Below are 23,254 nucleotides of genomic sequence, written 5' to 3'. Positions count from 1 at the left end.
ACGGCTCAGTAAGTCTACGAAACTTTCATCTGGCAGTACTATGCGACATGCCTACTGGACCCTATCAGACGATCTTCCCGACATTAATCAGTTTATGCCCGGGCCCACTGCCTTGGACTGATCATGTTCTAAGTGCTTCCGACATGCGAGCCGAGATGCGACCCGACGTGTGAACTGTCCAAGGATTGATCCACTTCACACGTGGAAAAGACATGGACCGTGGTTCTTGAACCGGGCTTCCGGGTGCGGAGGTGCATGCAGCCCATATGTAGTATAATGAATTGCTAGGGCTGGTCTAGATAATCAGATGAACCAAATCTGGCAGTCAAAGGGCACATGGATTGCAATTGAATAACCGAGGCACGACTATTGATCAGTAGGGTCTCGTGCGACTTAAGGTACAATGTGATGAAATGGGATGGGTCGGTCAACAACCAAGTCTCCAAGGCTCTAAAGAGGCTTTCGAAGGTAATCTGATTCTCCACGACGGCTGTATTGGTATACGTAAATGTAGTCATAGATGATTTAGTATCCATAATGACGTACGTATGTAAATCTTGTATAGAGGCAACCCACACACACTCGCTGGGAGAAGAGTAGGCACAACTATAATATTGCAGTCAAGCTGTATTAAACTCCAGGATGCTTTGGCACCTGTCACCTTGCCACAAGTTAAACTGAATGTCCTAATACTATGCTGTTATCAGCCAATCCCATAAGCAGGTATTCTGATACGTATGATCGTGTTGAACGTTTAATATTATATGTCCGTGACGTTGAGTGTCTATGGTATATTGTACAGGATTGTTAAGTATGTATACAGTAATTAAAAAGCCTTAAATTGGCCGGGTATCAAAATAGCACAGGTTGAGCAGCTGGAGTTACTCCCAGATCCAGCTCACAAAGCGAATGGGACCGGTCTTTTTCTCCTCGGGCTCCTCGGGGAACGCATCGGCTTGCTCAAAGGCGTCATGGAGCGGGATGCTATCCAGGGAGACGACCTTGGTCTTCTTGACGAACTTGTAAATGAGGTAGGCACCCAGAACCAAGGGGATATCACTGAGAGGCATGTTAGTATGCACACTAAGGGCCAAGTTATGGCGAGGGCTGTTGAAACTTACAGGTAGGAAGAGACGAAGCCACTGGCGCTCCAGTTACCCTTGGTAAAAACCTCAAAGCCACTGGTGAGGAGGATGATGATGCACATGAAAAGTGCAAAGCTGGAGCTGTAGACTATAATGGGTGTTAGTAAAACTGAGGAGCTCAAGATTGAAGGCATCACTTACTAGTCCAAGAGTTGTTCCAGGGCAACCTGCTCGTCGGAATGTTCTGCTTCTTCATAGCCGTCTTGAGGCGGATATGGTTCAACAGGATGGCCGACCAAGAAACCAGAACGCCGGCCGCAGTCAGGTCCACCAGCCACCAGAAAACGGTCAGAGCACCGTTGGACAAGCTCATAAAGCTGAGGAACATGAACGCCGTGAACAGAAGCACGCAGACGTACGGGGTACCCCAGCTTGTCGTGCGGAGGAAGATCTTGGGAGCCTGGCCCTTCAAAGCGAGACCGAACAGGACACGAGTACCGGCAAGCAGACTCTGGTTGGACGCGGACCATGCCGAGGTGATGACGACAGCATTGACGACGCTGGGGATGGCGGGAATACCGGCAGCGGAAGCGGCGATGACGAAGGGGCTCTGCGCGGCGGTGCCGTAGGCGTCGTCGAGGCGGGGGTCGTTGCTGGCGACGAGCATACCGACAACCAGGACAGCGAGCATGTAGAAAAGGACGATACGCGCAAAGACACGCTTGCAAGCGCGGGGGATGGCGCGGCGAGGGTTCTGCGTCTCAGCGGCGGCCATGGCCAACGACTCGACACCGGCAAAGGAGAAGACGGCGCTCGTCATGACACCCCAGTAGCCGAGGAACTTGCCCCAGTTACCCGTGGCGATGTGCTCCACGAACGGGCCCGGGTCCTGCCAGTACCTGAAGCCGATGCGCGGGGTGCCGGGGACACCGCCGAGGTCGATGACGAGACCCAGGATGATGAGGAAAATGACGAGGAGAATCTTGAGGAGGGCGAAGACGAACTCGACCTCACCGAAAACACGGACGAAGGCGATGCCGACGACGAAGGTGAGAACAATGAAGATGACGATGAAGACGGACGGGTTGAGGTCGGTCCAGAACTGGAAGAGGACGCAGATGGCGGTGATCTCGGAGGGGATCGACAGGATGTTACCGTAGACCAGGTTCCAACCAATGGCGAAGCCGAGGGCGGGATCGACAAGGAACTCGGAGTGTCTGACGAAGGAACCGGTGACGGGCAGCAAGGCGGAGACCTCACCGAGAGCGAACTGCACGGCGCAGACGATCAGGCCGATGGTGGCGTAGCCAAGGAGGGCACCGAGCGGACCGCCAGTCTGGATAGCCCCGCCGAGACCGAGGAAGAGACCGGTTCCGATAGCACCAGCGATACCCAGCATGGACAAATGGCGCTGCTCGAGGCCGCGCTTCAAGTCGCGGTTCTCGGTGGTGGTAACGAAGTCGCCATTGTGATCGTCATGGGGTTCAAACGGACCTCCACGGGGACTCGAGACGGCCTCGAGGTCGTCCGAAGTAACCCAGGCGTGCCGGGTGACATCGGTGATGCCGGGCGACTTGGCGCCGGGAAATGGAATGGTCTCGGAGCTGGGACTCATTGTGTTCTTCTTTGGCTTTGAACTTTGCTGTGGCCTCCACCACGGTGTTTATCAATAGCGAGACGCGAGGTGAAGCAAAGCTGACCGAGATAAGAAGACTCGATAAACCGTTCTTGTGCCTTTATGCAAGGGTTTTGTTTTTTTTTCGGCGACAAGCAGAACCAGATTATGTAATGAGATCGCGGGCGTAGATAAACAGAAGAGCAGCGACGAGAAGATCCAACTAGAATTTCACTTCATCAAAGCAGGACTGTAATTATGCTACGTCGATCACAGGTTCATGCGGCTCTGGGCCATGGCTGGCTGGTAAAGAAATCACACAAAAAAAGAAGTCGTCGAACGGAAGTGTGGGAGAGAAAGAAATTTCGCTGTCTTATCGAGACTCCGTTTTGGAAGGTGAGATTTCTCATTTGATGATGCCATCGCGCTAAGCGGGGCTCTGGTCCACTTACGGTCCAGGCCGTTACCGCAATCGTCCAGTGGTACGTGTTACAAACCGTACGTTATCGGCGTTGAAACCAGTGTCTGACTCAGGTCCATAGGCTTTGGCTTATCAGTTCTCATCAGTAAAATGTGAGAGAAATTAGATGAATCAACTATAATGATTTCATCTGTAAGGAATTCTATAATTCATGTTGCAAAAATGGTATTTATCAGTATAGCTTTCATAATGAATAAGAAACAAACCGTTGTTTGTAACACAAGCTAAACGGAATGGCAACTTCGGTGAGAGAAGCCGAGCTGAATCTTAATCACCGTTTTCGGAGTGACGAGAATCAGCCTCAGCATAAGTGAACTCAAACAGCTCAGTAAGACATATTGTATTCACATGCAACAAAAACAAGTCCTTAACCAACTATTCGGTTCTTATCTACGGCGAGATGTACAGGCTACTTTTTGCGGTACAAAGTCACAATGCCATCCAAGAAATGTCCGAAATTATATGCAAGTTCACCTTTAATCTGACTCTCAAATACATATCTTCACAGTCCATGCTGTTCAGTGTCTGTCGCAACAGGCCAATTCTTGGAAATAATGAAATGGACTCAACACGGCTATGGAACTCAGGTTGGCATCAGTGTCTTCATATAAGTAAGGTAGTCGCTATTCACGTTTACGGATTGGTTTATTCCAACCATCATTGGAAAGCAGGCACAACTTATAGAATATGCCACCTCCCATGCATTACATTTCCTCTAGCTTATGCAGTGCCTCTTCTTGATGATATCTGCGGCCTGTGTCACGCGGAATTAGCATTCTCTTATCCCGCCAGTTCACATTGACGATGATGCTTACCTTCTCAGCAATAGCGTAGACAGTGCTGCAAGTGTGTGTAGCCTATTTAAAAATTAGCAAGCAACATGTTTGTGTTGTTCGGGACACCTACCGGCACAAGTGGCATGATGGACGCATCAGCGACGCTGAGACCCCTGACACCGTAGACCTTGAGCTGCGCATCAACGACACCGCCCAGCTCGCGAGGCATCATGACCGCCGAGCCTACATTATGCGCAATGCTGCTTCCAGTTGACGCGCGGAGGAAAGTCTCAATCTGCTCGTCGGTCTTGACGTCGGGGCCAGGCGAAACCGGCACAGGACCAAGCTGCTTCATCTCCTCCGTCTCATGCATGCGGCGCACAAAACGTACATGGCTAGTCAGGATCTTGACGTCGATGGGGTTGACAAGGGTATTGTAGTTGAGGATGGGCGCAGCGTAGATGTCTGTAGTGTTGAGCAACACGGTCCCGCGGCTGACGCACTTCATCAGCACCGTCGACAACGACGTGGAGGCCGTCAGGGGCACCTCAAGCCAGGCGTTGTCGGGTGTCGTCAGCTGCTTGGCCTGCACCTTGCGCATCGCCTCATACCCCGCCAACTGCTCTGCAGAATACGTTTCTGGGAGAAACTCGGCCGCGTTCTGTGCCAGGTATTCCTCTGTGATGGCCGCGAAGTTCTCAGGGTCAACCACTGGAAACGGAACCAGACCGCCCGTGTTACCGGTGCCGATGCGGAGAGGGCCGGAGCGATGCTCCTCGAACTCCTTTCTAGCCCACTCGGCGAACTCGGGATCCGTAAGGGACACGGCCGGGTTGGGAAGGACATTGGTTTTGTCTGTACGGCAAGGTTATTATCCGGCACACATTGTAAAATGAGGTCTGCATCTACTTCACTTACAGTCAAAGTTTGATTGGACGTTCGCGTGATCTTGAAGGTTGGAACCAACGCCAGGGAGGTCGACCAAGACCTCGATGCCGGCCTCATCCAGCAGCCACTTTGGCCCGATTCCACTGCGCTGGAGGACTTGAGGGGTGTGAACAGCGCCGGCGGTGACGATGATCTCTCTCTTGGAGCTCGCCTTTGCCGTCTCGGGCTTGGACTGATCGAGGTTGTCTCTCTTGGTCAACTTCACGCCAGTGGCCCTCTTGTACTCGTCGATCTGGATCTCATCCACGCGCCAGCCGGTCAAAACGTGCAGGTTAGACCGTCCAGCCGCTGGCTTATAATATCCGTTTACGGCGTACGATCGCGCCGCCGTCGCATTGTCCAATGCCGTGGGATACCAGATCAAGCCGTGGGCATCACCTCCGGAGCCGTCAATGTTAGGTTCGGCACCTGCTGCGATCATTCCTTTCCTCTGAATGAGTGTGCCGGGCCATTGCCAGGAAGAGAAGCTCTGGTGAATGGGCCCGTCGCCGTAGGATTCCTCGCCCCATGTCATGCCGTACTCCTTCACGGCGGCCTCGGACGGCGCGTCAAAGTGACTGTGCTTGACAAAGTACGGGTACAAGTCGTCCCAGCCCCATCCATCGTTGCCGAGCTCTTCCCAGGCGTCGTAGTCGGCTGCAGAGCCGCGATTCAGCATCATGCCGTTGATGGTGGAGCCGCCGCCGACGCAGCAGGCGGCGAAAATGCCAATGGAGCGGCCGTTCAGGCCCTTCTGTGGCGCCGACGAGATATTATAACGGAACTCCATATTAGAAAAGTCGAAACCGTTGGGACCGAGATGTGAAGGATCATTGTTGAAGTAGCCGAACTCGACGACTAGGACGCTAATGTCCGGGTTCTCGGTGAGACGGGTGGCAATGACGGTGCCAGCCTGGCCGCCGCCGACAACGATAAAATCATAACTGTCAAGAAGTTCGTCCTTGCTAATCTCTGAGCGACGAAGAATGTCGCCTGAAGAAACAGGATGGGCCAAAGAGGTGGGCACAATCGACAATGCGGCAAGGCCAGCTTGGAGCCAACCGGTCACAGTCAGGGATCTCATGGTGAAAGCAATGTCAGTGACAATGGGTGCCAATGCCGCTGCGTCCTTCCTAGGAGGGTCGGGAGATTGACATTCTCCTCCTGCAATATATAGTCAGTCGATTGACCTCCCGTTTCCGCGAAGCAGGCTCTGATCGGATCCCGGTCCATTTCACCATGCCACAGCGCCTATTCGCCAGACTTCATTCCTCCTGCAAAGTGCATACCATGGTTCACTTCCAGCAACGATTGAATCCATATTTCGATAAATGCGACCAGTAAGAAGATGACTTTGGTGTGGCCAAGAGAGCATCGTGCATGGGAGTCAAACCTATGTCGGTCTGGATTGCGGGCTGGTCGATGCAACCTGGGCTTACAAACTGCTTGGGGGTGCAGTATAAGTGAGGGGAAATGCAACTCTGGCCACCTCGCCTAACTGTTTTTAACGAAATGGCCGGGCCAAAGATGGTAGTATTAGCTCAGGAACAGGTTGGAGAATTGGACCGGAAGAAAGCTCGGCCAGTGAAAATCCGAAGTGGCCTATCCGTACTAGAATCCTCTAAACAAATGGTTCCGTTCAATTCATCCCCGAGTGGGGAGTCTACACTTTAAATTCGACTGCGAATAATCAGATCATGCCCATACCACTTGCTCTTCGTGGGGTGGAGAGGCGAATATTTCATGGCCACGAAGAGCGACCTAAACCCCATTATCCATGTATTGAAAAGTGCTTTACCGTTCATTCAAGAGTCTGCCGCTTACTCACTCTCATTTTAAGATGCAGTGTTACCTTCATCCTTGAGAGCTGAAAGGTGGACGGATATAAACCAACAAGTTGGGCAGAAATGTGACAAGCCGAACGGCCGATGCAAGCAAATCACATTCGCGAATGATGTGGCAGCCAAGTGCTTAAGCGAAAAGATAACAAGACAAGCCACCCACCCCAGAAAAGAACCCGGATTTATCACGTGGTGGCCCGCAAGAGCCTCAGCCTGATTGGAATTCCCTCACGACATCTTCCACGGCCCGCTGCTCAACAAGTCTAACCATTTCAGACACCGCTGAGAGTTGCGATATGTCAAACTCTCAGCTAAACTCTGACTACGCCCCCATTCTTCAAGATGCGTCTGTTAAACACAAGAACTCTGAAGCTACAAGAGTTTGCCTCTCATGCACCTGCCTATGCTATTCTATCACATACATGGGGCTCGGAAGAGGTAGTGTATCAAGAAATGGTCCACGACAGTCCTCAGACTCAGCTCAAAGAGGGTTACAGGAAAATTGCAGGGTGCTGCAAGTTAGCTCTCAGCCATGGATTCGATTGGGTGTGGGTTGACACCTGTTGCATTGACAAGTCCTCAAGCGCAGAGCTTTCCGAGGCTATCAACTCCATGTTTCAATGGTATCAGCAAGCTAGCATCTGCTTCGCATACTTGGCGGACGTTCCATATTTTGTCGAGGCACCGTTTTTAAAGATGATGACTTCGAAAATGTTTGCTGGGGACGAGTTTTCGGCCCTGAAGAACGGATGGGGCTCTTTCACGTCCAGTCGCTGGTTCTCCCGAGGATGGACACTCCAGGAGTTGTTAGCCCCTCGTCTAGTATCATTTCACGCCTCCGACTGGTCCCTGATAGGTACGAAACATGACCTTGCGAGCTTACTGGAAGATGTCACCCAGATCAGTCAACTGGCCCTGGAGGGCAATTCGTTGAAAGGTTTTTCTGTTCGGACAAGGATGCAATGGGCGGCTGGAAGAACTACAACTCGCACCGAAGACATGGCTTACTGTTTGCTTGGCATATTTGATATAAATATGCCGTTGCTTTACGGAGAAGGAAACCGTGCTTTTCAACGCCTACAGGAAGAAATCTTTAACCAGACGGAGGATTACAGCTTGTTGCTATGGTCTTCATTCCTCTTTCCAAACATAGGAGCAAGGGATACATCAGTTTTTGCTGCGGAGCCAAAGGATTTCACGGACTTGAGATTTAGTCGCCGGTTTTGCCCTACATTGGAGGTGGAAAATATTCCGAAAGGCCTCATTTTTCAGCATACATTCAAGCTATTCGACAAACCGGAAAATATCCTGATACCAAATCGAAAGCTGATAGAAGACAACATTTACCAAGACGACAACCCAACCTATTCTGACATCGAGGGACGAACTCACATCTTCGCCTTTGACTCTCCGATAATGTCTGCTCGCGGCATCTTAATCACAATGCTGCTTAACATGCTTCCTAGCGTGGTATCTGATGAACACGAATGGCTTGCTTGGACATCTTTAAATATTAGGTTTGGCGATTTGAGTTACGGAATTTGCATAGGGCTGAAAAAGGAAGGCAAGGCTCTGGAAAAGGGCACAAAAGCTGCTAGAATGCGGCCCCAATGGCTTTACTTGGTTCCAGAAAACATGCTGCAACAATTTGAACCAAGTTCTATATATCTTCGGGCGACTCCCTCCACCGTCGAAAACAATAGTAGTCAATCAATACCAACAGCATCGAATATTTGGTATGGAAGGGGAGAGGTAGAATTCGACTATATTGGCACAAACGTTCCTGAGAAAATCATACGCGCCTACCCCAGCTCAGCCTTTAAAGGATCATGGCGAGCAAAACTACCTTACGCTTTTTCTTTTACCGGTAATGGTTCCAATTTATTGCAGCCACTCGGTTTTGATTGCGTTTGGGCTTTCATTATAGAATTTGGTGAGAGAAAAGGACTGGGCGCGTTGCCAAGTATTGTTTTACTAGTTGGCATCGAGTTGGAAACGATGCCAGGCAGACTATATCAGACTCCCGATGGATCACATCTAATTTCCATGGAAGATTGGACAAAGTTAAGGGGATGGCACTGCGACCTGGTTCCAGTACCAAAAACCGAGACCATTGATACAATGCATGCACAGCTCGGCTGCCAGGAAGGATTTCTGCAGAGCTTGTCGTCTAACTTATCAGGGCCGGTTGCAATTATTCAGTCGGGGTCCAGGATTGTTGGTGCGGTCGCAAGCGCAGATGGAAATCGTCTGAAGGTTAAAATTACGGTATATACAAAGAGTACAAAGAGTAGGGAGGAAGGCGTTCTAGAGTAGAGAGGAAGGTGTTCTAGAGTAGACCCATGTAGGAAGTTTATCTTGTCGGCATGGTCATCATTCGTAAATTAGTAACACTCATCGTCAGAAAGTGTTACCAATGTTTTGCTATCAGAACATGAGTGATGGGTATCTCAAAAAAACGCCAAAGAACATGCATATCCGATTCAAGCTCCGAGCTTACGTTGCTTCCAACACCGTGGATCAACTCAGAGACTCCAGCTTATTCACGGAGCGGCATTACCCTGGCCTTAATAAGAAGCTCTTGCACCCCCATGTGCTTCCTCTCAACTGCTACATCGTATGCTGTCCGCCCACCACCGTCAGTCTTATCGACGAGAGCTCCAAACTTAAATCCCAATTCAACCATTGCCTTGTCTCCCCAAAACGCCGCCCTCGTCAACATGTTCCATCCACTTCGCGCCGTATGACAGAACAAATCAACTTTCTTCTCCGCAAAAGCCTCGACTGCTCTGCACATGCGCCATGAATTCTCGGAAACGTCGTAGATGGGCATAAACCAAGACAGCATCCGCTTATCTAGGCCGTGTTTAACAGCTTCCATGTCTGGCAAGATCTCTACCAGCATTTTGAACAAAGCTTCGTCGCCTTCATTCAACGAGATCTCCAGTAGCCTCAGCCATTCATTCTCCAAAGCCCCGTCATCATGCTTTTTACACAGAATCCAGATGGCAGCGGAGCGGTTCTTGACATGAATTCCGATTCCCGTCTGGTCTTTTCTTGGGCCATGATCCCTCAGGTATAATGCACTAGAGAACAGAAGTTCTAGTAGATTTTTCGCTAGAGGAGATGATTGAATAATAGCGGAAACATGATTTGGCAGTTTCAACTCCTGGTTCTTATACGTGAACTGGTAGGCAATTCCTCCAAGTCGAAACAGCTCCTCTGTGATGTCTAGGTGGGAGCTTTTTACAGCAACGTGAAGAGCGGTGTCTAAATTCGCGTCCACAATGCGAGTGACCGGTCTGTCAGCGTTGGCAAGTAGCCTCACGGCCCCTAAATGGCCGGCACGTGCGGCGACGTGAAGTGGCGTCTCTTTCCTTTGAGTGGTTGATTTGATGCGTATCAGATATTGATTACTCTTGGCAGATTGAAGCAATGACTTCAGAACGCGTTCGTTCCCTACGCCAGATGCTAAATGCATAAGATGCCAACTTTGCAACTCCAATAGCCCCAAGTCCCATAGCGCAAAAGATTCAACCAGGTTATCCAAGACAGCCGTTTTGACACCCATGGCAGCGGTGCATGGCAATAAAAATGCAGGGTCAGCATCATAGTCGAGTAGAATAGGGAGGATAATCTTCGAGGAGCAATATGATTCTTTAGCAAGGGCAAGGTCGAGGACTGAAAGCCCTTTTCCGGTATGTACATTCACGTCGGCGTTGTCATCAAGCAGCAAGTTTACCATCATACTGTTGCCTAACATGATAGCGTTATGAAACGGAGAATGACCAGACGAGTCGAGACGATTGGGATCAGCACCGTGTTCGAGAAGCAGTTCTGCGATGTTCCAGGAATCGTGGCCGATGGCTATGTGCAAGGGGGTTTGGCGATTGTTTCCAAAAGCGCTTGGATCCGCCCCTTTTTGAAGCAAAAGTTTGACCGTGTTGTAGGATTTATTAGAAACGGCAATTTCTAAGGGTGTCTGATGAGATGAGCTGAGATCATTCACATCAGCACCGTTTTCGAGAAGCAGCCCTGCGATGTCCAAGAAATCATGGTCGATGGCTGTGTGCAAAGGAGGTTGGCGACTATTTCCGTAGAGATTTGGATCCGACCCATTTCTAAGCAAGACTTTTACTGTGGCAGCGCAACCTTTGAACGTGGCAACTTCCAATGGCGTCCAAGATGCGTCCGCAGTAAAGTTGAGAAAAGTTTGTAGTATGCCCGCATGCCCTCGTTTGGCAGCCATTTGTATCGGCGAAATGAGACCCTTCTCCCGGGCGAAAGCTGGACTTGCGCCGTTTTGGAGCAAGATGCTTACAATATCCTCGCGTCCTTTACCAACTGCCAAGTGTAAAGGGGTCCGGTAATTATCGTCCATCTTGATTTGTAGGGCGTCGAGTAATTCAAAGATAGATTCTGTATAATCTTCGAGACGGTCCACCCCGTTAGCCTCCGCGTTAACATTGGGGTTCGATCCGTGTGCTAGTAGCAATTGAACCATACTGGAGTCGCCCTTCTCCACGGAGATATCGAGACTGGAACAAAAACAGGAATTCACCATTGACCCAAGCACCCTTGTCGAGTAGACTTTTGGCAATTTCTCCATGACCTTGCGCAATCGCGGCGTCCAACGGACTCACGCCATTACGATCACGACGGTTGACTTCAGCATCATGTTTAAGAAGATGATCGACAATAGGTCGATGTCCCCTAGCTAATGCGATCCAGAGAGAACTGATGTCCTCTTCAAAAACCATGTTTGGTGGCATTCCACGATCCAGAAAAAGTGAGACCAACGGCAATGAACCGTTGTGTGCAGCCGTGCGGACAGGGTCAAGATCAAACTCCTCCCACCACTTGTCTCCTCGTAATTGAATGACGAATGCTGCAAGTTGTACATGGTTGCTTTCAACAGCTATTTCCAACAGGTCCACAAAATTATCATCACGGCCCTCGAGATCAGGGACCGCCCAAGAAACCGTTTTCTCCAAGACAATGTTGGTGCATTGCCGGTGTCCTCTCAGAGCAGCGAGATGAATGGGATGAGGATTTGGAATCATCACATTTCGGCCAGTCAGGCGAATTTCCATTTCCGCGTCTACTGTGTTCAACTTTGCTCCCTCATCCAAGAGAAATGCCAACACGTCGTGATGACCGTTGTACGCTGCTAGGTGGAGAGCTGACATTCCGGTATTGGACCGTGCATCAATATTTGCCCCTCGATGCAGAAGCTCTTCCACAGACTTGAGGTCGCCAACCTTCGCCGCGAATCGTAACCGCCTTTCTATGGCTTCGATGGGCTCACCCGGAATGCGAGCAGTTGCGGTAAGTCTCACTGAATGTTGGTACTCTATGACGTCGATTGGGAGGATCTCATCATCGAAGAATTTATCTGAAACAGTAACTGAGTCGATAATTGCAATCTCCATTGGTGTCGCATATGCAGACTCTGAAAAGGGAGACGAATGCTCGACGGCAATATTCTTTGGTGTAGGTTGGTCGTCAGAGTATAGCTCTGGCTCTGAAGTGATGATTTTGTCGACGATAGTAGAATCCATTGGTGTGTTATAGTTGTCAACGTCTGGCTCGGAACTGTTGGAAGAGTCTTCCATGATAATATTCATTGGGGTTTCGTAGTCGTCAGATTCTGGCTCCGAATCAGTGGCGGAATCTTCGACTGCGAAACTCATGGGTGTGGCATAGACGTCGGAGCCTGTTCTTGAAGACGCGGGAGAGTCGTTTGCGATGGCTCTGCTCGCGTCCATTTCATTGATGTCGTCATGACTACTCCCGTAATTATTTGACCCAGGATGTAACCCCTGGCGTAGCGGCGTCGCGTGTCCTGTTGGCGTCCCTGGATCCATCTCAGAGTCCTTGTAAACAGCCTTTGGCATGTCGACGAGGTCAGTGGCCTCAGATTCCGGTGCCGACCCTTCGGAAACGATGGGTTGTGACGTTGCAATTACAGGTTGCGCCACGGTGTTTGATAATTCCTTTACCATGTCCATGCTGGATTTCGCCTGAGACTCGTGACTTAGAATTTCAAGAAGTGAAGCTCCGCCATCTATTTTGTGACATGGTTTGAAGGACATGGTGAGTGAGCCGTTGTCCAGGTGTGGTTTTGCCGCTGGGGAAGGCTCGTCGTGGTCGTCATTACTGGCGTGTTGTCTTAGCTTTGCCGCAGACATTGGTTCTGGTAAGCCGCGGCCAGAAGCCTTCATAACGTCAGTTGGTCGAGATTCATAAATTGTCGGAAGCTCCCCTACTGTGCCCTTCGCTATAGTCTTGTTTGGTCTAAACTCTTGGCGTGACACTGTAAAGGCCGCATTGACATGAGAGGATCCGACCCATGACTGCGAGATTGGGATGTGGTATGGAGCCGTTTCGAAAGATTCTGATAGATTTGAATGGCTCAATTTACCGGAAAGCTCAACGTTGATGTACTCCGGGTCAACCCGTGGGGACCGGTGGACCAATTGCAGACCCCCAGTCGTTGTCGGATCGAAGGTGTGAGACGTGGGGCTTTGAACGAAGTGGCTGGTGTCGTTGATATGTTCAGGGAGTAAAATCCAAGGTTGTACAAGGTGCGGCGGAGGGGAAGAAGCTCTGACAGATAAGTTCATACTCTGCTTCCACACAATCTCAGGGTGGACATTCGGAATTTGGAAATTGAATTCCGTCGCGTCGTACCATCCTCGACCTGGGCTTGCGACTGGTGTAGGAACATTTGATACCGGCGGGAACGAATCAAGCGCCACAGGGACGTCCAATGGGTGAGGTGAAAGTCCTATCGAAGGGCTCTTCATGACATCGAGTTGGGGGGGTGTATGATACGTGAGGTCGGCAGGAGTTGGCACTGGGTGGGTCAGTGATCAGAGCGGCAATATTAAAAGCTGCATTTCTTACCCGAAACTGGCGAAGCTCCATCTTCACATCGCTTTTGTCTCTTGGCAAATCGGTCAATTTTCTCTGGTGGGACTTTCCGCTTTCTCAGGATAAAGGTTGTGGATCTTCCCTCGTGTTCCTGTCGTTGCTTTTGGATTCGTATCATGGCTTGCGACTCTGATGTCTTTATGTTCTTTTCGATTTTCCAGCGTTTGATCCTCAGTTTGTACTGCTTCTGGCTGCCAAGCTGTTAGGCCGCGACGTCCACACAAGTATCTCAAAACACTTGGAAAGAGAGCAGCAAAGGGAGCCTACGTAGCAAGAAATCGATACTGCTGTTGCATTATTTCGATTACATCGTTCAAGTCCTTGTCTTGTTCCCAATAGAGCTCGGTGATCCGAGCTCGCTGGTCCTCCCAGTCCTGTTCTGTCTCTGGACGTCTGAGTTGAGTGGCTGCAGGGACATCAGACACAGCGTGTGGTATTTCGGTTATGGGTTGATAGTTCTGGGAAGGGAGTCGAACGCCACTCCTCTGCCTGCCAAAATCAACTGAGGCACCGATGTCGTCAGATGTGAAATCTCGAAAGTTCGGACCAGCCCAGCCTTGCAGCCGTCGGTCTGCTCGTGGCGCATCCATGAAGCCTTGGTTCTGGCGGAAGCCGGCAGAGGGTTCACTAAGAAGCGGCTGCATTTCAACAGATCTAGCCATGTGATCGAGAGAATCCAGCGAAGTTTTAACATTTTCTCGCCGACGGAGAGAGATGCGAACCTAGCCATACTTATATAGAGTGCCAGGCAGACAAGGCTCTCTCTGCCAAGATGCTGCGTAACCTGAGACACCGACATCACCCAAGCAAAAGGCCACCGCTTGTTGTTCCTAGGCCAATCAAAGCCACGAACAAAAGTCTCCTGCATTGAAGGCACGCTAGCTGAGGAGGCACCCATGTCTCTCTGTCAGCACAGCGGGATGTATGGTCCTCGGCACGGAACAACTTAAAACGTTATTTACGAAGGTAGCGCCAACAACAAACGACCCCTCAGCCTGGTCCAGAACCAGCGAAGACATGGCAACTTTTAAACTAGAAAACCGTGCCTTCTCTGAAGCAGGTTTCAATTTGAGTCCTTTGAATTTCACGTACACTCTCCCATTTCCCAGCGCAAGTACGAACTGGTTTTTATCATGGAACGTCGCTAGGCTAGTTGTGTGAGTCGAATCTGTTGCATCGATTTTGAAGATGGCGAGTTCTAAAAACTTTGATATAGTACAAGTTTCCAACCGCTTGCAGATCCTCAACGGGGAGAGAGTTGGTAGTATTCCTGGTTATTTTCGAAATCAATGCCACCTCCACCTCTCCTACCGCTGACATGCGATGACACCCCTCAAAAACCGCGAGATCATTTTAGCTCTCCTAATGATAAGCTAACAATGGTCGGTTTCAAAGTCAAATTAGAGCAGCACCACCAAAACAGTGGGGCCTGTCTGATTGAATAATGAGCGCCAAGCAATCAGCCATTCACCATTTGTTCGTTTCGCCAATGTGTTTTCCTACTTGCGATTGAGGGTTTTCGAATTTACAGTTTTGCCCAGATAAGTTTCACTTAAGTTATTAACCTTCTTAATAAGGTTGCATAAGCATACAGGGCACCTAGACACCGTTCGAAAGTCTCTTTATTAACTGCCATGACTAATGGAAACTCAAATGATGTATGTAATCTAGCAGAGGCTACAAACTTAGAATTCCCTCTACAAGAAGAAGGGAGTATTTAAGTTACATGCATGTTGTAAAAATGAACCTGAGCAAAGGAGCAAAGTCAATATACGATTGCTTTCGACCAAGCTACACTCACTTACACGTAATTCAATCATGCCAGTTGGTACCAAGTTGGAACTGGCAGATTCCAGAACTTGATGGTGACGTCGCAATTTTTATAGACCGCATAGCATGTGTTGGCGTCTCCGAAAGGCGATGGGAGGATAACCCAGTAGGTGCCATCATAATCGCCGAGATTAAAGTTGTACGTTATGTCGTGGTATTCGGAGTTGCTAGCAAATGGATGGTCAACAAATCATTCTTAAAAGAACAGCAGAACCAGAGACCTACCCGGAAACAGACTGTGTCATGGATTGAAATTTGGCATGCATAACACCACCATGAAAGCCGTCCACGTAATATGTCGACCCTACACTAGTCGGTAGTTTGTGGCGGTGTGCAGCCTCACCACAGGTATCCCAGTTGATCGTATCACATTGCACAGCTGCAATAGCACTATCAACCAATCCAAGCAAGATGGCCAAGGTGATTGAACGGGAGGCAGCCTTGAAGTTAGGCACCAGAAAGGAGAGAGAAACCATACTGAGAGAAGATTTTGAAAGATTGTGTCTGGAAGTGTCTTGCATAGATTTGGGTCTGATGGCTATGTCTAGTTTCTGGCACTTAAAGCCTCGTGGGAGATTTGTAGTTTACATAGCCGCCCAAACTACCTAGGTAAGCCCCGTTGCCTGTCATCTTACACAATTTACTGACACAATGATGTTGGGAGTCAGCTGATGGATCATGTCTAACTCGAGGTAATTTGCCTGCTGAAATCATTCATTTCCGAATTATCGAACTCTGGATAACATGAATCAGTGGAAGATTCACCGACCTGGTAGACAGGCACCACTGGTTATCCCAGAAATTGAGCTATTAATGTTGCTCAACATAGAGACGAGTCAGCTTATGATGCACTTTAATTAATCATAGCTCTCTTTATCTCCACGAATCTACCAATAAGCTTGTAAATGTTATGTTTATAATGCCTAGGTGGGTGAGGAGCTATGGTCAGCTGGACTACGATTCGAGTCATTCAAGTTTTTGACCCCGTCCGTTATCTCGTAGTTTTCATGTGAGGGGTTTTGAGATTAAGAGTACTCCTAGTCGTATTCTCACTATGGTGCAATGTAAAGGCTAGTCTGTTACAGGAGATAAACTTTGGTTAGGGGCGTTAGGCTGGTCAAGGCACCTTTAAGGATTGTATTAGTCTTACAAGCGGGTCGGTTGATAATATAAACGGCAACCAAGTTCCGACGAATCCTTAGTCGCAACGGCAACGACGTGCCGAGTACAGATACCACTGAATGAATAGTAGTAAAAGATCTAGTTAAATACAGAACATCTTTCTCATAGAGATTTTTAATAAGAAAGCAATTCAATTTCACATCTCTATCATCTGTTTGATATGGTTTACTTCTCCATTGTGGCTTTGGCCTTGGCCCTTTGCCAAGTGCACGGCTTCCCGACAGCAACTTCAGAGGCTACCCAAGAAGCCAGCACTCCACTGTTTCTCAAAGTCATTAACGGCAGTAACGAAAGTTTCGAGCCTTACAATCCTTTTGATTATCAACAATGGGCACCCGATGGTTCTCTTTACGCAGATGTCCCAATGCTGGAGAAGCAAATGACAGTGGACGGCCAGCAAGTGACTTATCAAGATTTCAACATCTCTGCCCTCAGTCTAGAGCAATTCAAAGAGCACTTCATGGGCCTTCCGCAGTTCGTTGATGCGGATGGCAAATTCGTTCCTTCAGACGAAGAGGTTAAAGCATACCGGTATGGTTACTTTATAGACGCTTCTGTCATAAGACGTTTGCTAATTTCTGAGCATAGCGCTTCTCTTATTGCGCATGAAGGAAATCCCGATGCTATTATACAAGCTCCCGCCCATGTTGCTAAGCGGGATTTCCCCGATGCGTGCTTCTACGACAACAGCGCACGATGCGCGAGCTATTGCACCAACCTCATTTCGCGCGGCGTCCTACAGACACGCAACAACAATGTATACGGATATTACCATTATGTATCGGATGCGCAATGTGGATCCGGCTCCATTAGTAAAACAGTGTCAGTGACACATACTTCTGGTGTTACGATCGGTGGTTCCGGGAATATTCCTGGGGTAATCTCATTTTCCTTCTCCGTCAGACAAGATCTTTGCTAATTCATCCGCTAGTTTGGCAAGGGATGGACCAAAGCGATATCTACATTCCTCAGCACGTTTAGTCTTTCGGTCTCACACTCTCCAAACTCGTAAGTGGCATCACTAAACGTCCCTGAGGAGTACTTTTTTTCTTTTTTTCCGAAGGCTAATAATACATGTTAGCGTTACTACTGGCATTACCTACTCTGGCACTTGTGGTCCTTTCAACGTCTGTTTCCTTTGGGAGCGGCCCCATTTCCGTGTCGACAAGGGTGTTATCGTTGTAAGTAATAGAGGGGGGATTAACCTCAGACAACCACTAATGATAATTATGTAGACGGAGCACATCGACATCAACTCAGGAAGAACCTGTTCCCCGCCTACCGTCACTCCTTACGAGGCTCATATCATGCATGACAACAGCGACCCAGGTGGTGCCAGTACGTCGATTTTGCCATGGACTTCTTTCCTGAATACAACAAGCTAATTCAATTGCCCAGGTGCTCATGGCATTTGCTACTCAATGGGAAATCACGGATGTGGCCGCCGAGTAGACGCGTCGTCTACTCTTCTCCGTTGTCCTAATAACTACTAAAAGTAGTTCGCAACTGTCACAGGGATCCACAATTGCCGGCCAGCAATTGTGCTCTACACCACAGCAACTGAATGTAGCTCTAGTCTTTAGCACGTCATTAAAAAACGTACTATAGGCTGTTTCTCTATTAAGCAGATACTGCTAGTAAATACTAGTAAATATTTTGCATTAGTGGAACATGGGTTGAAGTGGTTCCGTCGCCAACAGAGCAGCCAGACAGTCGTCCATAAGTTCCACGATCACTTCAGGCAGTACTTCTACTGGAACATCTCCTTAGGCATCAGATACAAGAACAGACACCACTTTTTCTCAGAAGAGATGCCTCAGTTTACGGGTACCCTTGTGATCCCAGCAAATTACTACTATGATTCATAAAACAAATTGCTATCAACGCCTCTGCAAAAATAGCACAAAACTTTCGTTACTGATAACTTACCATTTTGACCCTCTGTTTATTGTTAACCCTCATCTGCAAATGCCAATTTTATCAGAAAAGACAGTGCCTTGACCAACCGTTAGGAGAAAAGCGTAACAGAAACTCTAAATGTTTCCCTAAGTGTTACCAGTTCCAAGCGGTGAAAATCTCACAGGATGATATCTTCAAACACTTATTACTGTGTTCCAGACCATGCACAACCACATGTTTTGGTCCTCCTCGTCGTTGTTGACTATATTCATACCCGTCGGTTTACCGCAATGCTTTCTCTGAGATGGACCGTCGCGCAGCGAGTTGGTTAGTTGTTCGCAGTCAGTGCCGAAATCAGATGCAGTTAGTATCAGATCATATGCGTTTTGAGGTCAATAACAGACAAAACCAAAACTTTCAATTACTACCAAGAACCGAAATAGACACCATCGAACCTTAAGCTGCTCAAAGAAACCTATAGTGAGAGCGCCAGAGTAAAGTTGACAGCTGTATCCGATGTCTGAGGCTGGCCAAGAATGCAATGAGCGTTACGAGGTACCGGCGGCCACAACTAAAGTGCAGACTAGCACTTACAAGCATATCTCAGCGCATAATTTGAATGTCTCCAACTTATCAAAAAGGGTCTCATGAGGCTAGTACTAATGTAAGTATTGTAGCAATGCTTTACCCATTGCTTCTTGTTAAACCTCAATGCAATTGGTAGGATTCTCTCCATTAACCGCCGACAAGAATACCAGAATCCTCATACTGACTATAATAAGAAGTAATAAGAGCCCCAGAGTATTGATAACATATTCCGTAGGGTTGATAAAATTGAAATGAGGTGCATTGGCTATTTACTGAGCATGCCTCGGCACATGCTCCATAATTGTTAGGAACACCACTATTTCCCATCAATTGTGATCCGCGATATACCGTGCTACAGTACTTGTTGAATTGGCGTCCGTTTAATGTAGTGAAGGGATCTGCCTTGTCTACACAGTTAGGAACAGGCGAGGGTGTTGGACTTGTTGTGGTTGATGTGGACATGGGTGTGGTAGACGTGGATGTGGTAATTGAGGTTGAACTGGACTCTGTTGACGACTCGCTAGTGCTCGTGGAAGAGCCCGGCGATGTTGCAGATGTAGATGAGAATGACTCGCTAGTACTTGATAAGGATGCCGATGGTACGGATGAAGATGTTGATGGTACGGTGGTATCTAATGATGTGGATGATGTAGGTAATGATGACTGGCTAGTGCTCTCCGAGGAACTACTAGTTCTTAGAGGCTCTGAAGAAGTGGAGGTAATTGGCTTAGGGGAAGTCCCCGTGGCTGTAGTTGTAGTTGTGCCGATGGTAGAACTGGTGGAGATTGATGTTTCGGCAGATAGTTGGCTGGCTCGATTGCTACTAGGACTAGTAGATGGCCTGCTTGTTTGGGAGAGAACAGAGCTGAATGAGGGCTGTGTTGGCGAGCTGGTACTGGATTCAGACGTCCCGGTTAACACGATTCTTCCGTTTTGGCATTGCTCGGCTATTAGCAGAGGTTAGCTGGTAATTCACCATTTAACAACTGGACATGTTATAATACGACTTACCTCGGTAGGTTACAATGGCGACCGGGACACAGCCTGGAGGGCTTGATGTGAAAGTGAGAAACACTTGACCCGTAGCGCTAATCTGGCAAAATCCCGACTGCCCATTAGGCAGCGAAGGATTTGTAAACTGCAAGTTCCCCCCCACGGCGGTGAAGGTCGTGAGAATAGCACCGGCCGGCGGAGACCCCCCTGCGCGGAACTGCCTGAAGGGTTCCCCGGGTGAGTAGTAGAGAGGCTGGTTCCCAACAAACAGTTGCCCCTCTGAGAGGGTAAAAACGGTGCTGAGGTCGCAAGTTGGCGGGTTTGCACTTGCTTCAGCATTTATGAAACCCCCCAAATCCCTCTTTTCCACCTGTCTCTTGGAGTTGCCTGTGGCGGGGGTTACGAGAAAAATTACCGCTTGGCCAGTTATCGCATTAGGCGAGGGCGTCGGGCTCGAGGCGAATGATCTTGAGGAAGACGTAGCACTTGAAAGTGTGCTGCCCGGAAGACTGCCTCCGAAAAGAGTACTTCCTGCTAGTAAACTGCCTGGGGCTGATGTCCCAGATAGTGTTGATGATAGCAGTGGTCCACCAAGACCAGTGGGAACTGCGCCAGGCACCGTAAGAACGGCGGAAGTGGAAGCCAAGGGCTCCAGTCCCGGGTTCGTCGTCTTCGCAATAGGCAACTGCTCCAGATAAGTCGACAGGTATGTAACACAATGAACCACCTCTTCGGGGTTTACGCGTGGGATAGCTCCACCACCGCCACCTAACGTAACGTCGCTGAGGAAAGCCAATATAAAGGGGATTTGCCTCATTGTAGCAATTAGAAACTTAGAGCTGCCTAGGTGAAGGGGGAAAAAAAGGTCGGACATAGAGACAGCAGGCAAACCTTCCAGGCAGAGGATTTCCGTAAAGATTATGTAAATATGCCAGGGCTGTAGACTTCACTCCTGTGATTGTTATGTGCATGGAGGAATGTAGAGTTGTTGAAGCATTCGTCTCATGTCTCAAAATATTGGCTGTGGCTTTCCAAAGTGACAAGATAAAAATAAGGGGGTTCCCAGCCCGGCTAAGCAGGTAGTTAATTAGTTCGGTTTGACTGGAATGCGGGCTCATTCCAGGGTGATGAGCTTGGGAAAACACTATAGAACAAGAACATTTTTCGCAATTGAACAACATGGCTTGGGGATCGTGCAAGGGTGACTGCTGGACGATGATCATCCCACGCTGGACGTCAAAGGCATATCTACAGCTGTGGGCGAACTTCTACAATTCATTGTCAATTCATCTGTGACAATAGCTATGCTTCCCCACGACGCTCGAACCAAACTGCGGGGCTGGGCAACAACTTGCCGGGATCCTACCACTCGTGGGCCCGTCACGGCCCGTCATCCGAGCCAAGAAGACGCAAATTGGCATGGGTTTTCTGGTGTAAGGGAGAACCCACAGAGCAGGCCAATTTGTTCGAGAAGCTAGTCCAGGAATTGCATAACCTCGTGCCGCCACAGGCCCTGCAAGATATACGACGGATACACCAACCAGAAATAAGAGCGACAGACACGCACATGAATGGCACAGGTATGATCTATGTTTCGTCGAGACTTCTCATGTAACCGAGCCAAGGGGCTTTCTCAAGCAATGAGTTGTCTCCCGAGCTACGGCAGATTCTGGCACGGATCGAAGGAGAGCTTCAAGGTAAGGCTGCGATTGTTTCTCGTGGACAAGAGCTACCGATAGCAAGTCGCGACACAACGAAATATCTTTCTAAAGGTTGCCTATATATATGCTACGATTATAGTTAAATATTTTTAATTAGATAGACTAGTAAGGTTGTAATAGTCTTGATACTTTTAGGGTGTCCAAATGTGGGTGCGGGACGTTAATGTCTCTCAAAAAAAAAAGTAAAATCATGACTCCGTTAGTGGTAACGAATCCTTTTCGTTCGCTGTTTGCCACCACCCATTTATTGTTAGTATTGCCAAGTGAGGAAAAGATGACAACTTCAACAACTTTAGGAGAAAGACTTGATGGAAACTCTAAACGCTTTCCTGGGTGTTACATAACAGCAAATGCGAAGCGCCATTTTTGACCATGTAAGAAGATTCACAACAGTCGGCACTCTCTAGCGCACTACTCCTCCACTGCCTGCTAAAATAAAAGTTAGAGGCGCTTAGATAAATTTACAGATATTATGACATCGCCTTACATTCCGTTACTCAGGAGCTGTGACTGGCGAGCATTTGCTAACCATAAGACATCGGAAGGTTATGATAATACTGTATTGAGACTTCATGAAGGTCACGAACTAATAAGTGTGGAAATAATCAAACACTAAAGCCTGCGCTTAAGTTGGCGACTGCCATATGTTACGTATTGAAACACTAGCAAGTGATGTACACAGACCTAGCTCCATCAACCAGATAAAACTGTCCGTCTTTGTTGGCGACAGGCACGCAGACATGGTCTTCGTAAGGGTTCACAGTAGCCACTGTCGCCTTGCCGCTGCACCCAGCGTTGGCCCAGAACTTGAGCTTGCAAACGTTGCCGCCTTGGTTCTTGAAAACTGCACCATAGACATTGCCTGAGAAGTTCTGGCAGCGACCAGAGGACACTTCAAAGTTGTTTGTGAATGCTCCTCTGCATGAGCCGTCGTGGAAGACACCGAGGGAAATGGTATCGCGCTTCTGAAGCGTTGCAGCAGCGGGTGTGGCTGCTGCTTGAGCGGACAAAGCCAGCGCCAGGGTAAGAATTGTCTGAGTGATTTGAACCTGTGGGGTTTTCAGTATTTTCTTTTCTACTCTTACTCTGATGGTTGATCTTACCATTGTGAAAGGCTTGTATGCGCGGAAGGTGCGTAAGGTTCTGGCTTTTAGTAGGATGGTGACATTTAGAAGTGGAAAAGCTCGAAGCGCAAAATTTCATACTGAAATATATAGGATTAGTTCTCAGGTATTGCTTGTGTGTATTGCGAAAGATTTATTGGCTAATACCTCCTCCACAACTAGGTACTTCTGCCACCAAGCCTATCTAGCGGCGGAGTTCCGCACAGCATCTGCAACCTCTGGCTCGTCAGATTGGTTGCTTGCCAGCAAAATCAAA

The 23,254-nt window shown here is 48.7% G+C and overlaps 7 protein-coding genes across 7 annotated transcripts; 2 read left to right on the top strand and 5 right to left on the bottom strand.

Annotated features, from left to right (window-relative positions):
* Window positions 1-881: 881 nt before the first annotated feature.
* Window positions 882-2,700, bottom strand: CTRU02_214006 (Dicarboxylic amino acid permease 3; the record flags this gene model as incomplete). The annotated part of the gene is made up of 3 exons (XM_036724562.1): window positions 882-1,059; window positions 1,122-1,233; window positions 1,287-2,700. The coding sequence occupies 3 exons, from the start codon at window positions 2,698-2,700 to the stop codon at window positions 882-884; spliced, it is 1,704 nt and encodes a 567-aa protein (XP_036583681.1).
* Window positions 2,701-3,896: 1,196 nt separating this feature from the next.
* Window positions 3,897-5,968, bottom strand: CTRU02_214005 (GMC oxidoreductase; the record flags this gene model as incomplete). Its single annotated transcript, XM_036724561.1, has 4 exons — window positions 3,897-3,935; window positions 3,997-4,038; window positions 4,088-4,812; window positions 4,876-5,968. 4 exons carry the CDS (start codon window positions 5,966-5,968, stop codon window positions 3,897-3,899), a joined length of 1,899 nt encoding a protein of 632 aa, XP_036583680.1.
* A 1,099-nt stretch (window positions 5,969-7,067) lies between these two features.
* CTRU02_214004 (HET domain-containing protein) lies at window positions 7,068-9,041 on the top strand (the record flags this gene model as incomplete). Its single annotated transcript, XM_036724560.1, has 1 exon — window positions 7,068-9,041. The coding sequence occupies one exon, from the start codon at window positions 7,068-7,070 to the stop codon at window positions 9,039-9,041; it is 1,974 nt and encodes a 657-aa protein (XP_036583679.1).
* Window positions 9,042-9,264: 223 nt separating this feature from the next.
* On the bottom strand, window positions 9,265-14,323 carry CTRU02_214003 (uncharacterized protein; the record flags this gene model as incomplete). The annotated part of the gene is made up of 4 exons (XM_036724559.1): window positions 9,265-11,210; window positions 11,287-13,584; window positions 13,635-13,852; window positions 13,929-14,323. 4 exons carry the CDS (start codon window positions 14,321-14,323, stop codon window positions 9,265-9,267), a joined length of 4,857 nt encoding a protein of 1,618 aa, XP_036583678.1.
* Window positions 14,324-15,477: 1,154 nt separating this feature from the next.
* CTRU02_214002 (uncharacterized protein) lies at window positions 15,478-15,967 on the bottom strand (the record flags this gene model as incomplete). The annotated part of the gene is made up of 2 exons (XM_036724558.1): window positions 15,478-15,658; window positions 15,717-15,967. 2 exons carry the CDS (start codon window positions 15,965-15,967, stop codon window positions 15,478-15,480), a joined length of 432 nt encoding a protein of 143 aa, XP_036583677.1.
* Window positions 15,968-16,833: 866 nt separating this feature from the next.
* On the top strand, window positions 16,834-18,058 carry CTRU02_214001 (uncharacterized protein; the record flags this gene model as incomplete). The annotated part of the gene is made up of 5 exons (XM_036724557.2): window positions 16,834-17,204; window positions 17,256-17,550; window positions 17,605-17,681; window positions 17,755-17,854; window positions 17,909-18,058. The coding sequence occupies 5 exons, from the start codon at window positions 16,834-16,836 to the stop codon at window positions 18,056-18,058; spliced, it is 993 nt and encodes a 330-aa protein (XP_036583676.2).
* A 4,478-nt stretch (window positions 18,059-22,536) lies between these two features.
* On the bottom strand, window positions 22,537-22,980 carry CTRU02_214000 (uncharacterized protein; the record flags this gene model as incomplete). Its single annotated transcript, XM_070206163.1, has 2 exons — window positions 22,537-22,923; window positions 22,978-22,980. The coding sequence occupies 2 exons, from the start codon at window positions 22,978-22,980 to the stop codon at window positions 22,537-22,539; spliced, it is 390 nt and encodes a 129-aa protein (XP_070060195.1).
* Between the last annotated feature and the right edge of the window lie 274 nt (window positions 22,981-23,254).

Source organism: Colletotrichum truncatum, assembly GCF_014235925.2.
Source record: "Colletotrichum truncatum strain CMES1059 chromosome Unknown Contig_0010, whole genome shotgun sequence".
Taxonomy (NCBI): Eukaryota; Fungi; Ascomycota; class Sordariomycetes; order Glomerellales; family Glomerellaceae; genus Colletotrichum; species Colletotrichum truncatum.
Note: the sequence above shows the minus strand (reverse complement) of the source record. Positions and strands in the feature narration are given on the sequence as shown.